This window comes from Bombus affinis, chromosome 7, assembly GCF_024516045.1.
Source record: "Bombus affinis isolate iyBomAffi1 chromosome 7, iyBomAffi1.2, whole genome shotgun sequence".
Classification (NCBI taxonomy): Eukaryota; Metazoa; Arthropoda; class Insecta; order Hymenoptera; family Apidae; genus Bombus; species Bombus affinis.
In genome coordinates this window covers 535,876-552,380 of record NC_066350.1, presented here as the reverse complement: position 1 = coordinate 552,380, position 16,505 = coordinate 535,876, and the positions used below count along the sequence as shown (strand labels likewise).

At 34.4% G+C, this 16,505-nt stretch overlaps 1 protein-coding gene across 5 annotated transcripts in view; it reads left to right on the top strand.

Moving 5' to 3' along the window:
* Positions 1 to 15,002, top strand: part of LOC126918340 (pleckstrin homology-like domain family B member 1) — a 59,203-nt gene extending 44,201 nt beyond the window's left edge. For all 5 annotated transcript variants that reach the window (XM_050726127.1, XM_050726131.1, XM_050726130.1 and 2 more), the window contains 4 exons: positions 4,905 to 5,034; positions 11,861 to 12,025; positions 12,318 to 12,575; positions 13,081 to 15,002. In XM_050726127.1, the coding sequence (XP_050582084.1) occupies positions 4,905 to 5,034; positions 11,861 to 12,025; positions 12,318 to 12,575; positions 13,081 to 13,269 (742 nt within the window). In that variant the 3' untranslated portion in view covers positions 13,270 to 15,002. The remainder of the gene's footprint in view (positions 1 to 4,904; positions 5,035 to 11,860; positions 12,026 to 12,317; positions 12,576 to 13,080) is intronic.
* Positions 15,003 to 16,505: the final 1,503 nt, after the last annotated feature.

Here is a 16,505-nt window from a genome sequence, read left to right as displayed (position 1 = left end):
GAGTTACGTCAGAGTTGCGAGAGAATTGCGAGGAAGCTACGAGTAGTTGCAGGTTAATTGTTACTCGTGAATTGTCGAGTCGTTCTAAATTGTGAATTGTGAGTCAGTTGAGTCAAGTCGAGTCGAGAGCGAGTTCCGAGTTGGTTAATCATTAGTTGCCGAGTTATTATGAGCTGTTAATTGTAAGTTGCGAGTTGTGAATTATCAATTTAGTTGTCTTAGTTATATCACATTAGTGCATTAAATTCACGCAAAATAACTATCGTTTCCTGTTTAAATCGCAATAAATAAATCTACAAAGATCACTAACCAGTGATTTCTACAATATTAATATCTCTTATGATGGATATCATGTTTGTTAACATCGATCATCAATGAGTTAGACTCTGATTCTGACTAGTTTATGTTAAACATTGGTATTTTCTTTTTTTAAAGAAAAAAGTGAGAGCACGATTTTCGCAGGATTAAGACGTACTCAAGACGCGGCTATCCGTAACATTTAATGGACCTTTGCGTAACAAATAGTCACGAGTTTTTCCTTTGTTTGTAAATGGAACGGCTTGTGCAAGAATTACATGGCGCACGTGATCTACTCGCATCGCGTCACTTTTAATCGGGCAGTTTCGCGAAACTGGAATCCCATCGAGAGTAAAAGGCGTCGCAGCAACCTTGATAGGTAAGAAGGAGCGACGCGAGGAAGCATCGGAATCGGCGTCGACGATCGTAGATTGTCCGGTTGATTACGCTGCCGGCAATAAAACGCTTTATCGGCTCTGCTGCTTGTCCCGCGCGTTACTTGGATACGCTTGGGTGGGGTGTTATCAAACGATACGGTATCTGTTGCAACGAGCTGCCTTTCCGCGGTTAGCTGACGCTGTTGACACGTCGTTTCCTCGTCATCTTACTCGTTGTGGTTAATGAAAGTGTACATTGAGTAGGAACTCTGGTAGTTCGGATAGACTCGATAAGATAGACGTTGCTTATTGCTAGAAGGCAGGATTTCGATGATCTAGAGATAGATAGAACAAATATATATTATAGGAATCTCGCGTGAATCAGTGAAAAATATAGAGTTCTAAGTGACAAGCTTTGTGAGTTAAACGAGAGTTGTAAATGAATGGATCTTAAGGCTTCGAGAATGTAACACGTGCATAGAGGATGGTTCTTGAGAGAAATATATGTGTTATACGGAAGCAGAACTGTTAGGAAAAGTTGAACTTTAATCATATCGAGCTTTGATTCTACAGCCGAGAAATTTGTAAAAAGTGAAATTTATCGATTTAACTTCTGGATAGCTCATATGAGCGACGGATCGCGTAGTAACTGTCTTTGATAATGAAGAAATCGTGGGACTTTAATCACGATTGTAACAGAAAAATTTAAAATTTTATTTCAGTGATAAGATAAACGCAACTCGAACGAAACATATATGAATCTTATCAAATTTTACGGGTATATCGATAGTAAAATACGTCTCGTATATTTCCTCTTCTTAATTTAAAAATAAAGCAACGAACGATTCACGAGGAATAGAGTTTCGTGATAATGAATGGAATCAGAATCGTAAATGCAATTCGAATAACGTTTGCTGCAGAAGAACGCATCGTTGCATTGTAAGATCATAACAAAGGAAGGAACATTACGATAATGCGAACACGATGAGTCCAGTGGTATAAAGATTGATTTATTTGATAGGTAGTACTCGTAAAAGTGTATTGCGTGGCTTTAAGATTTATCGTGGGACGGAATCGAGTAGAAAGTCCAAAAGATCGATCGATGACCTAAAGAAATCGTCGGTGATAAATGAAGAGACTATAGAAAACGAACACTGTGGAAAGAAGAACTATAAGCAAAATTAATTAATAAATAATTAGAGATTCTTTGTCAGAAAGCCTTGTTTCAACTGCTTATTGGTATCGTAGCCTATTAATTATTTCATTATATTGACACCAAACTGTTTATGTATACCTATATTTGTAACGATTATTGATTTCTAAACTTCAGATTACATTGGCAGACTGTAACTCTTGGTTCTCATAAGCAAACGGAGCCTTGATAACAGAGTACATATATGTTATAGAAATTACAACAAATGTGAAAGTGCCAGAGTATACTTTGACAGAATCATCTCCGTTTATAACCATGAGATTTATTAAAATATTTTTATCGACTCGAGTAAAAGTTAAAAATTAAATCTTATTTGGTGAGAAGAATTCTACAAAATTTCAAAGAAAATTTAAAAAATATACGACATACGTGTAGACGCAATCTCGCAAGGTTATTCCACATGCTGATGCGTGCATTTTTCGAAGGTGAAAACGCAGTCAAGGAATCCATTAAGTCGAAGAACAAGGAAAAAGAAAGGAAATATTTATCGTTGAAGAACGTCGTGGTATCGTTTACTCTAGAGAAAAAGGAGAAATTGATAGTAAAATGATGCAATTGAAAATTTGTCAGAAGTCGTGTTGAAATTGTGTTAAAGGATTTTCCTGGAGAAGGCACAGTGGTCGCGTGAGTGATCGGGAGGGTGCGAATTAAAGGGAGGAGAATGCACGAGAATGAACGCAAGGGAAGTGGGTGCGTCCGTTTTTAACGAAGCTAGGTTCAGAGGATGCAGCTTGATCACTTTTCTAACCAGCAATCGCTTTTACATTGTCAGCAAGGATTGGCTTAATACAAATTTCTATCGACCCTTGGAAACGCACTCGCGCGAATTTCGTCATCGGTACTTGTGAGTTTAGAAAGATTTTGTTTTTACATATCTTTTTTCTTTTGTAATTTTCATTGATTAAATGTTTGGTTGGTCGAAAAGATGTAGGAAATTTTAAGAAAAAGTGTTTCAAGTTAGAGGTCAACTGATCTTTGTAACACGTATAAAATTAACACAATCGTGTGTTAGTTCCTTGGATAATTATACAATACTTATTGCATAACTAATGACGAAGCATTCTATAGCTTCTGAGAATAATAGCAAGAGAAACGCTCTGTTCCAATCGAGGTGTACATTTCAAAATAAATTCAATAAGAATTAAGCGGCAACTTGCTTATAATTTCTTACGAATTGTCCGCTGTTAATTCCTATAAATTAATCCATAAATTACAAAATGACAAAAAGATGTCACTCTTGTTTGCAGCACGTGCTGAATGTACGATCCTACCAAAGAGAGAAGCTTAACAGTTAAGATAAATTTGATCTCTTGGTTCTGTTCAAATATCATCTCTCTGTCTGTCTGTCTGTCTCTCTCTCTCGCATCTTATACTCATTTATCAAAGAACTTTTATTTCAAGTAGTTTACTCAAATTTTGGCAAGATATCCATGAGAATGCTTCCATTTAAACGACCACTTTATAGTATATTTGATCACACCTCTTAGTCAAAATTACAATTAAACCGATATACCAGAAATATATTTTGAAACTTCCTCGTATGTATCATAACCTTTACTTCTGCACATTTTTTACAAGAAAACGATAAAACAGTCATTTTGACGAATTTTCCTCTTCAATAAGGTAACAGAAGAGACGATTGCACTTAACAGGATCACCCTGTATATACTTCTCTCTCTCACTCTCTCACTCTCTCTCTTTCTCTCTCTCTCTTTCTTTTTGTCTGCTACGGCTCCACCTCTTGACAATGACCACATCCATGGACACTGAGAGCTCGGCAAAAGGAGCAAACGAAATGAAAAAGATGACCCTGTTCCTGGGGGGCCAAGGACAACGTCTCCATAGCAACGGGATTGAAAAGAGTGTCGTCGAGTTCGGTTGAACATTGTAGAAGAATTAAATGCTATGCTGGTGGCACCGTCGAACCGGTCGACCGAGTCACTTTGTACTTGTTAGGTTTTAATAATACCTGCTGCGGCTATGGCCTCGCTGGTAGTGGCGATCCTCGCCAGCTAGAAGAGCCTGCTGCCTTCTCCGGCTTTTTTCGCGATCTCGCGTGGCTCAAGTTTACGGGACGGTGTTCGATACGCGAAACGAGAAGCACTCGAAGGAAGATCACATCGGTGATTACGTAAGATAAAAACCGGTGATATTCGATGCGGTTGACGTAAATCAGTTGGAAGATGCATTACTCGTGTGGTCCGGTTACCACGGTGCTTATGGCTGCTTCGAATTCGTTGCCAACCAACAATCCAATCGTTTATCTCGTTCCATTTATTTTCTGACTTTCTTTGTAACTGTCGAGATACTGTAGAAATCGTTGGTCGAAAATTTCATATTGTTCTAGTTAACGATGCATCGAATCGTTCCTAGTTCTGAATTAGTGCTGTAAATTATTAGTGCCTAATCCTTCGCTTAATTTTCGTATCGATGTGATTACCAATTGTTTTGCGAAAATTTTCACCGCAGATATTATTGTCAGTGTCGGCTTAGATTATTTTGACGTGTTCTGAGATGTGGAAAAAAGTAGGCATATAGTTTGTATATGAGTGAAAAGGATATATAGGAATATACTTTATTTATTTGTTTTTTATTATTAGAAAAATGTTGCGATCCATCAGAGTTTATTTGCTTTTGGTGCAATTATACGATGCTACAACGGCAGAATAGAATAGTACAGAAACAATACGAACAAACAAAAAGATAAAATAGATACATGATTACGTAACTCCGATGTTACATATGCTATTATAGAGGATTAATTATAATCTTAATTCAACTATAAAATAAATAATCTGAAGGCAACTATGTATATTTCAAAGTCAATTTTAAAATCGACATGAATAGGAAAGTAACTAACTTTAGAGTGCAAATACCGCAGGCACAATTTAATTCAAAAAATTGACGTATAAGTTTTCGTTTATCCTTGTCATTACGAATAAATTGAATTTCTTTTATCAATGCGATTTCGATGATCATTCGAAAATAGAAATCAATTAACGACACTAAATTTATAGTGGTAGCGGAAGCAGCGACAGTGCAGAGGGTGGAACCAACGAGAAATTGTCTGGTAGCAAACTTTCGGAGCTCACGTCATCCAGTCCAGGACCTTCGAATAATTCCTACAGTCTGCTCCAAAATGATAACGTGAGTACATAAAAAAGTCTTTCTCCAAAATTTGCTTCTTAATTAGCTTTTCTATAATTAGTAGCTGTTAAGGTGATATATTTTTAGAATACTAACTCTTCAAAAACATAGATATATGTATGTTCAGTCGCGATGAAAAATATCGATTAGCGATTAATGAACTTTTGCAAACATTTGTTCTATTGAAAACGGAATGAAAAATGGTCCTATACAGAAAAATTTGATCAGTGCAGGGAAATGCACATTTCCGATTAGCAAGTACTTATTAACAGTTTCGTGGCATTCGCAATCATTAAAGTTTGACGAAACGGTTAACTCGAGACTGAACTCGTGACCGTGACACAGCGATTTCTCATGAATGTTTAAAGCTGGTTCAGGGTAAATGAGAGAAGACGCATATTTTGTCTAGATGCCAAGACTTTCGTGCTTCGAGAAAAATATAACTCATCTTGGCTAACGAAATGTCGAAGATTTTTGACGGATCGAGCCGCGTTCTAATTTGTGTGAAGGGAGCAAAAAAATAGTGGAAAGAAATTTTGTTACGAATTTGTATGAACATCGAAATTAAGTCAGGGCTATTTGACAAAATTTCAAGTGAGTCATGTTCTCTTTGCTCCACGATTTCGGCTTTCTAATCGTTGATAGCTTTGCCAAAATATTTACCACTACAATATGTTAGATAGATCATATTTTCAAATATTTTAGAACATTTCAGAACTGGAAAACGCTGGAATGAGATTGTCTCACATTTAATCTTTTATATTAAACTTGAGTGATAGAATTGTAACAACGTCGATTAGGACAAAAATGAAACAGAAAATTAAATAGATAATGTTGGTGGTATACATATGTATATAGCAAAAAGAAAAATCGATAATTATAGGAAATTCTGTTTCTTATCGCTACTGACGAGTTTCAGCTTAAAAGTTCTATCGTCAAAAAGCAAACAAAAAGTTCCGTCGCTATATTTATCTACTGTTCACCGTGATGCCGATAAAAGTTGAGTGGTTAGTCATCCGATGGGATGTTTATTCATTTTAAAATTCGAATCAATTTCTGGTATGGTTTGTGTAAAATGCGTTGAAAACAGACTGATGGACAAATAAGTGCAGTGGAGTGAGAAATTTGGAAAATTTATAAAAGCTGTAACAATTGCTTATTGCAAATCATTGTATGTATAGTCTTTCTATTTCAAAATTACACGAATTTAAATCATTAATTCTATTTAGTCTATGTTCCATCAGTCAATAAGTTTATAAGTATTACTTTTTCATAGCCTGTTCTTTTATTCATACTTTTTATCAATAGCATATGTTTTATAATTTTTGCAGAAACTAGTTTCTAAAATCGCTATTTCATTACTTACTTCGCTTTTCACGATCGGAATTTAATATCCATTATATTACTTCATATTAATATATTAATACATTAATTCAGTATTATTTAATATACAAGAGAAAATGGAGAAAAGCACAGAATTAACAGCAAACGAGTTTGTTATTCGAAAAGTTTTGAAAATGAGAAAATTGATCGTGCATGTCAAACTTACTCGATCATTTCAATCATCCAGAACATTCACTTAGACAGCCTAATTTTAGTAATTACGACCGGCGACCACTGTACTTAACGGATTCAATGAAATCATCCGGGGTCGAGGAGTAGCTTTATGTCATGTCTTTTAATGAAACGAAGACAGATCTTAAATTATTCGCACACTAAGAAAAGTTTTAATACGAGAAACTTGTTTCATATGAAGAATCTGTAATATGCTATTAAAAAAGAAAGATTTATGGAATATTCAACTTAATTTCTTACATTTATAACCATCGTTGGAATATTTCAACTTTGCAAAAGTATAACTGCAATGAGGGAAGTATGACCACGATACGAAGTTTTTCATCGAAGTAAAAGCTCATAAGATAAATATATTTATTTGGTAATCATTTAGAGAAACGTTTTTGATTGTATTATTTATTTTTATATTCGTAGTATGTGGGTTCTTTTATATTATTTATAAATTAAATTAATTTCCAGACTATTTTCAATATTCATTATAATAAGAATATTTCCACACATTATAATCTGTTCTTTTGACATTTATACGAATCTCGATATGCATGAATCACCGTAAATATTAGTGTAAAATTTTCCTGATACGCGTTTTTAATATTTATCATCTCCTATCAGCAATTCGTGTGTAGTACGCGATGCAGTTCGCGTTGCTCGCATATGGGCAGTGCTCATTAACGCATAAATATACACGCGAGACTTGTATCGTGAGAGCTGCATGTACACGTGAAATTACTGTATAATCATGACATGTTTATTAAGATTTTCATACGAAACTTCCGGAATAGTGTAGTATGTCACGTTGTTTAAAAAATGTCGCTTTAGTACTATCAGAAACAGGTTTCGAATATTAATAAGACGAAGGTGCTTGCCTTTCTCATGTTTATTTCTCCCGATAACGTGGAAGACGTCGGACAATTCTTTTCGGAAGTTACTGTAAATGTATACCGCGCAGTGAATCTGGTCTGGACTAAGTGTTTAACTTGCCAATTTCTAGATAGCTGTAAATGCTTTCTGAATGTTATAGTCGTGCTAACATCCTGTTACAATACAGATTTCATCTTTTAGGATATCTGTTGATTTCATTTTATGATTTCATTGCACGAGCTGTTTCTAAAATAGGTATGTGTAAAGTAACGTCTAGGAATCCTATTATTATTTCTATTGGATAATAAGAAGGGTAATGCCAAATCTTTTTTGCGTAAATCTATCTCTACTGATAATATAATTAGTGGTCTGTATTTTTATTTGGAAAAGAAATAATCGGGTTCTTTGTGTCTCTTTTCCTTTAGTCCAGAGTTAGACATTTTTCATTTTCAACTTTTACCATTAAATAGTGTTCTAAAAATAACTTTGTGATTCCTTTAGGGTCACAACTTATAGGAATCTTAGATCATCGATACAAATTTATCGATCATCCCCTCAGCAACTTTCAGGAAATATTGATACTCGTCAAACATCAAACGATTCATTCTACAAACTTACGGTCAAACTGTTCAAACATGTCGTATCTCTAAATTTAAAATCATATTTTCAAAACGATCGACGAACATTTGTATACTCGCGACGAGGCCTGATTCGAAGAAGATGTAATTTCTCCTAACAGGATATTCGAAAAGCGTCACAATCGCAAGGGACCAGACGACGTCGAGTTATTTTTTTTCTTTTTTTTTTTTTTTTGTTTCGACCGAATCCTGAAGAATTCGCTTCGTCTACTTGTTCGCGCGGACGAAGAAGTTTTACGGTCGACCGTAAGGAATAACACGAATCGCTTCCTCGTATGTGTTCCACGAACTCGTCGATTTTCGCGTGCTTCCTTTGTCGACTCGCCGTTTCAAATAGCGGAAGGTCTCGAGTGTGATGACCCCTTTTTTCCGCTGATGGAAACACGCTTCTTATTATCAACAGTATATACTTGCATTTCAACTTCTTGCCGAATGGTAGAATTTTTGCAAATTTTGAAAGGACGATGTGTAGTTTCATACGAGTCAAAAGTCTCATGTAAAGAGTGTTTGCTCTGATAATCTTCAAGATTTGTTAGCTGTAGTATTTACGATAAAACGACGAAGAAGAACTGTATACAATGTCATGCGCATGAGACGATTTTATTAATAAACGAGTCTCATTTTCGTAATGGAATTCGCGATACGTAGTTTACAGTACTGAAGAGAAACACGAACTTCCGAACGGGTATTTCACAAATATCCGCTACATTCTGGAGCGAACGTTTTCGTCACCGGCTGTGTATTTTTGCGATGATACTTGCGTATCTAGGACTCGAATGATTCGATGCGTCAATGTTGCAAAAACGTCTGTGCGAATAGAATTTGCGAATTGACCATCACTATCAACTTCAATCGCAAGATGTAATTTTCCTCATAAATTCCATTTTCCTTTAGCCAACACTTAATATGATTAGAAAAAACTAATTTATTTTTTACCTACGTTCAAAACATGATAATATCGATATATCCATACCTTCTAGAAAAAAGCTTTTCGATTTAACAGTAACTCGTGATGAATTGTTACGAAACAACAAAAGGAGTTACTTTTCAATTTGAAATGAATTTCCTGTCGGTCTTCCTTTTATTTTTGTCGCGTTATTGATTTAGCCAGCTCAGCGTTTCAGTCTGTATGAAATTTTTTCAACCTTACTTTCGTTCCACCTTTTTCAATGATTCATTGTCACGATTATAGCTATGCGAAAAGAAAAATTTACAAATGTAATTCAATCGTACGCATAATATACTGAACAGTGGCCATATCGCTTTTGCGCGATTCAAAGGCGAGAAAAAAAAATGATAGAAGTAACAACTCTTTACAACTTTACTAACGACTTGTAAAGTATGAAATTAAAATCCAAGTACAAGTATTCTGTAAATGTCGATCTAGCATTTTTACAGTATAAAAAAGATGAAGAAATATACTATTCAAAATCTTAAATGTCCCAGAAATATGTATGTCGTATCTTTTCACTATGAAAGTTTACTATTGTCTAGCTAATTAATCGTCATTTCAACATTACGTGATATTTTCATACGTTACTACCAAAGTCTAGAAGGTTCTAGATATGTATTCATAATTGCATATAAAGATACAACTATTGTCCACTGATATCTTTTTTCGAATGATCACTATTTTCCGAATGACATTTCAGCTTTACTCGAAACCTTTGAATGATCCTTCATTCAGCATTCCAAGACAATAAAATCAACAATTTATGCAATTTCTACCCACGTTAATGCGATTCATATTTCAAATCTCGTCATCTTCGCCAAGGAAAAGAAGAAACGAGAGAAAAAACGAACAGTGACATCGATTCGATCAAAGAATGATAAACGAAAATTGTTTTCGTCGGCTTACGACTTACGCAACCCCGAAATACTACGTGAACTTTTTCACGGCAACGCTCGATGTCAAATAAAATTCACATAAAACCCAGTGACGCAGATTCCTCAAATGCTACGCAGAATACAGAAGCAACTTCGTATCCCCTCTGTATCATTGTTAAACAAATGGATGGTCATCGGCACCTTCGGTGCCACGAATGATGACTTTGCTCGTGAATGAGCCACTGATTTCCCGAGCGTAGAACAAGATTTAGAGAAGGGGGAGGGAGACGCATTTTAACTTGCGACGAGCCTGTTGAACGACGAACGTTCGTTCCTTCGTGGACATCAGTTCTTCACTGTCGTTCATCCGTTTCGAACCGGAGGATTCAACCGCTCGGTGTGCCTGACCACGTTTCACCGAAGCTTCTTCCATATTTTGTTTGTTCATAATCGAAGGAATTAATTAAAAAATCGAATATTGAAATTCATTAAAAGTAACGATCACTGGATAATCCTCATCGATGCCGGGTACTGGAAGATATTTTGTTTTGTAATTGTATGATAGTACTGTTGTCCCGCTTATCTCTTTGTTTGGAAATAGTAGTAGTACTGTAGAGGATTTCAAAATGTCTCTGATGTGGATGAGTTACATGAAGAACAGGACCAAAAAGAAGCACGTTCGTCGGCGACGAGTAAGTGATAAATAGGCGAAGTGTGTGAAATGGTCTTAAATGGACTTACATACATATATCTTTTATAACTAGTTTAACGTTGCATTCTGTTTTCTGTTTCGTTATTTATTTTTTATTAACAACAACGAATTAGTTCGTAAACATTTTGCATGACAATTGAATAACGTTTCGTTGGTATTGTATATTTATATTTAACATAAGAGCATAGTATAAGAGAGTAAAAAATTATACCGTTTAGAAAATTTATGAGACTCGAACAGCAAAGCTGTATGTGTTACTTGGTGATAAAAATAGTCACAGACGCGAAGAACAATCTTAGAGACAGGCATTACAATGAAGAAACTTGTATTTTTAGATTAAGAATGATAGTGACATGTTCCGGTGTCTTTGGATTTTTTAAATATTTTATATACTTACTTACTAAATAGATAAAAAATAGTATATAATTAATTATAATCTTACCAGATTTATAAAAATCACGAGTTCTAGAATTCAATTTTCAATATGATAAATAAAAAAAAAGACTCGATGAATACACGTGCGAAGCAAAAGTTCGTTTAAAGTCCGTTCTCCCCGATTGTTCGAGCCAACGCATGACGCATTATTATCGAAGAGGGTTGCCCGTTTCAGCGAAACAAAACGGTACACGAGCCCTTTGACTAACGGACGAAGAAAGACAAAAAGCAACGGGTATTATCGTTCTCACTCGTACGCCATTTGGTTCGCCTCATTGCACAAATTTTTCTCCTTAAATATGCTTTAACAGCCTGCCGTAACCTAACGAGCGTTGGTTTGAATTATTTCCAGCAATCCATTAATTCCTATCGTTCCTTGCCGCGAAATGAAAAATTACCAGATTACGAACGAAACTTTAAGACTTTGTCACGGTGCGACGCGACATTGACTCGTCAAGTTCGGATAGAAAAAAAAATATGGGAAGAGATTTCTCTTTTGAATCGATTATTATCATCTTATAAGATTATCTTTGGAAGTTTAGCATTTTTTCTTTTTGTATTTGTATTTCCTTGTCGGTAGAATAATCGTTTAGAGTATTTTATATATTGGAAAAATTTTACTCGATTATTTGTAGAAGACTCAGTATATTGAAGTGATTCAAATCCTGCAAATGGTAGATTAGTTAAGTTGATTTTAATGGGAATATCTGCCTAAGTAATACGATTCAAGTAGTACTTACTTTTTTCATTTAACACGCGATATTCGTTTGTATTACAGATGAGAGACGATCAAAGGACATCAATGGAAGGCGAGAGACTTAGCAATAACAGCGGTGGAATAATCGACGGAAACGGAAGTCGTCCTCTTTCACAAACTTCCAGCGAAATGGATACCCTTGGACCACTGCAACCCGTCAAACATCGTGAAAAGGCAAAACTGCAGGTATATTGATCTTTTTCCAGTTATATGTTACGAATTAATCGAATCACAGTCATTTTTTAGTGCTTTGAAACCTAAATGTTCACGATAATAAACTATCATCGAAAATTATATTTCCATCGTCTTTTTAAGAAAATGAAATTCTAATATGTATTAGAACGTTCGAGTTCACAAATTCTAGATTCAATTTTCACGCAGTTCGATGCGTAACAGTATGGTAATACTGGTAATACACGGTAATTTAACTTGACAGTTCAGTTTCACGGTTTGTAAATTCGATGATTTATGGACGCAGAGGCCGCTTACGAGATACCTCCCCATCAAGTCGGAGTCCCTGGACCTGAGGCATCACATCGAGACCGCCGGGCACCAGTTACCCCTAATACACGATGTCACGGTTGATACGACCAGTTGCAGTGGTTACCTGTCAAAAATGAGCAAAAAGTTCCATCACTGGAACAAACGGTGGTTCGTCTTCGACCGGAAGAGGAAGACGTTGTCGTATTACAGCGACAGTTCGTCCAGGAAGGCGCGCGGAATGATCTACTTCCAGGTATACTACATATGTACAGGGTTATCACAGTTTTTATATAGATATTGTATTGCTAATCATTATTCAGAGATTTCCAAGAATCTACCATAACTTTACTTGGTAAATATACAAGTAAAATACCAAACAAATATAGTAGATAATACATTTTTTATATTATTTACATCTATACGTAATTATATTCTATTTATACGTATTGAAATGCTTTTGAATAGATCCAAGAAAACAACAGAATTTTTTGCGAAAGCTGATATTGCTACTAATTGTGAACATTTGACACGAAGGGTCAAGTAGGTCAAAATGCGAGTTGTAATCATAAAACTGAAATGAAATAAACGGGGAGATTGTCATATGTAATTGCCTACTTATATATATGGATAGTGCAACCTATCACGGAGAAATAAGTGATAGTACTTGTAGAACTCGTCGAATATTAAGTTGATTTTTCAATAATAGAACAACAATTTCAATAATAATAGAACAACGCAAAATGTTTTCTTATGTTTAGTCGATCGAAGAAGTCTATGTGGACCACATGAATACTGTACGATCGCCACAGCCGTCACTGACTTTCATTGTCAAAACATCATCTAGACTGTATCATTTAATGGCACCGAGTCCAGAGGCTATGAGAGTTTGGGTGGACGTTGTATTCACTGGCGCCGAGGGATATCATGAATTCGATCACGGTATCTGATAAATCGACCGTTCTCACGTTTCTGGTCGAGATTCGTTTTATTCTCGAGGATCCTGCGATAACACGATTCCTCGGCTATAGCCTGTAGGTTTAGCCGAGTTGTTAGTTAAACGAGCTTCGTGATCGTTCGAAGATACGTTTTGTCACGAGCGAAATTACAACCGCCTATACTTTGAAGCTGGATTTGACTTGCATATCTAAGACACAAAGGTCTCTTAAGTTTTACAGTGAAAACTGATAGTTACATTGATGCTAGATCACTCGTTTAGGCAGCTACATACAAAAGTAAATCCGAAGTAATAGCATTAATCGTGAAAATTATTAGGGACAAAAACGAATACAATGTAGACAATGATCATAGTGTTTTAGCCAAATACACCTAATGAATCGAATGACGATTAAGGTTGATGAATCGATGAACGATTTATTTATATAATTTATATGATTTAATGGTGAAATTCTGGATCGATGATGGAAGTGATTATATTTGTGTCAACGTGTTAAAAGACGAGGGCATTGATGGTACGTTATATTGAAATATTACTTATTGAACTGTAAGTTGATTATAACTTGATTCTATTTAAACGATATGGATAAATTTTATAGGATTTATTGTTAAATTTTGTAGACATTATTAATCTAGTCTTCCAGCATAGCTATTTTCAAGAATAATGAGTTAATATCCTAACATTTGATAAAGAAAGTCTTAGATGATACTTCAATGTGTATTCTGGTGTGAACCAGGAATAGTCCCTAAGAAATTGTAAATATGTCCTATTTTACATTTTACAGTTATATGTACTTTGACAATTTGAGTAAGGATCTTGATATTGTTTGATACCGAAGATTGTATGGAATAAAATCTTCCATATCTCTTTGTATACCCAAAGGAATTTTTAGAATACATACATACATGACTCTGAAATTTATATATTGAACTTTCAGTTCTAGAAATGATTGTAGGCCTTTCATATGTCTCTTATTAAATAAGAAAGTTTTTCTTACATACTAATTTTCACTAGCACGATAATAAACGCTATTGTAAGTATTCATACTAATTTGTAATACGCAAATTATGAATATTCCCTGACATATATAATGTTCATCTTTGTGGAAAGTAATTTTTAATGAACGAATAAGTCTGAATATAGTATATGATATGAATCAAAATATCTCAAATATTATTTAAAAGTTGAAAGAGCTTATAAATATAACAAAATTTAATTGAGTTCTATGTATCTACGATTTAAATATGTGTTCACAATATTTTAATTGCTGATCAACTGCCTTACATATCAAATCGAGGAATACCTGTAGGTAGTATACAGATTGTTGAATATCCCATACAATTTTATAACATAATTACATATATTCAAATGATTATTTGAACACAAGGAATGATTGATTGAAACACATTGATCGAAATATTTTATGTTTATGATCTTTCTACTTTGTACGTCATTGGCTGTTAGAATTATTATATATACAATTTACTGATCATTACATGTATCATGTAACTGAATTTTTGTTAAAAATTATCCCATTAGGTTAAAATAAATTATAAATTATATTATGTACTGTGCATATGGTATTTTTGGATATATTTACAAAAGATATTAAAATGCTCCTTATTAATAAGCTATTCACCTTGTAACGAATGTATAAATGCCTAAGTATTTTAAGAGTAATTGTCTTGTTAATTTCTGATGATTAAACATCTTAATTACTGTTAATTTTTTTAAAAATTTCCTATTCCAACAAAAGACATATTTTTATTTAGGTCTTATATCTATTACTTAAATGAAATTTAATGAAACGTGAATTTACTCAAAAGAATCATTAGCATTTTCTAGAAGCAAATAGAGTAACATGGAAACTAAGAAATCAAATTAACAGTAGTGTCATTTATCTTATTTCTGACCTGGCTCTTGAAACAATCAATTCTACTAAATCATTAGTGATTGCCTATTTTAAATAAGAAGGAAAATTCAACATTTTTGTTTAAAAATATAACTTTATTCAATTAGTCCATTTTTGTTGACAGCCTTTTACCATCTTTTCAAGCAGTGTCATAATTCCATGTTCATAAAACTTCTGATTTTTGCCAAAAAAAACTGAATTAAATGTGATTTTAGATCATCAACATCATTAAAAATTTTACTGCATGGAACGAGATAAATGATAATTTGAAGGTGCAAGGTCAGGGCTATATGGTAGATGTGACAACACATCCCAATCTAGTTCCAATAATTTTTGACAAGTGACCAAAGATGTATGGGGCTTTGCATTATCATGCTGGAAAACAACACCCTTACAATTTGCCAATTCTGGCTGCTTTTCTTGAACTGCATTGCTCAGCTTGGTGAGTTATTGAACGTACACGTTTGAATTAATCTTTTGGTTTCCTGGAAAAAGTTCAAAGTACAGAATTTCTTTATAATCCCACCAAGCTGATAGCATAATCTTTTTTTGGTGAATCTCATCTTTTAGTGTCGTCTGGACTGTATAAACTATCCACTTTTGATCGCTAGTAATCAGTCGTTTTAGAAATGAATCAATTTCGTTGCGTCTCAGAAGCGAATCACAAATGCTAATGCGTTTCGTCAAATGAATTTCCTTAAGCTGATGAGACCCATATATCGAGTTTCTTGACATAGCCAAGCTATTTTGATTTTTTTTTAATGCACGTATGCGATATATTGAGCTTCTCCGCAATGCCTCGATATGGGTCTCATCAACTTCAGCTGGATTTTTCAATGAAAAATCACCAGAACGAAATTTGGCAAACCAATTTTGACACTTCCTTTCTGTCAAGGCTTCATTTCCATATACGGCACATAATTTCTTGTATGCTTGCGATGCATTCTTGCCTTTTCGGAAATAATACGATAAAATATGTCTGAAATGCGCGTCTTGTTCTTCCATTTTCGAATTGGGATACAGACGAAACTAAATAACTAATCGATAGAATTTTTTTACTAAATTAAAGGTGGAAGTCCAAACAAGAAAACAATATAGGTTAGGTGCTTTAAACATGTTGACAAAACAAAAGAATGTGCTAAAACCACTTATTAACAAAATCCGCAATCACTTAGTTGCCAGCCCAATAATAAAGAATGTAACGAGCGTGTTACTGCATATTATTATTCTATCTATACATAAAGTTTCCGGTAAGCGTATGTATGTTCAAACTAATATCGAGCATCACTGAACGAATTTCGATACGATTTTTACAA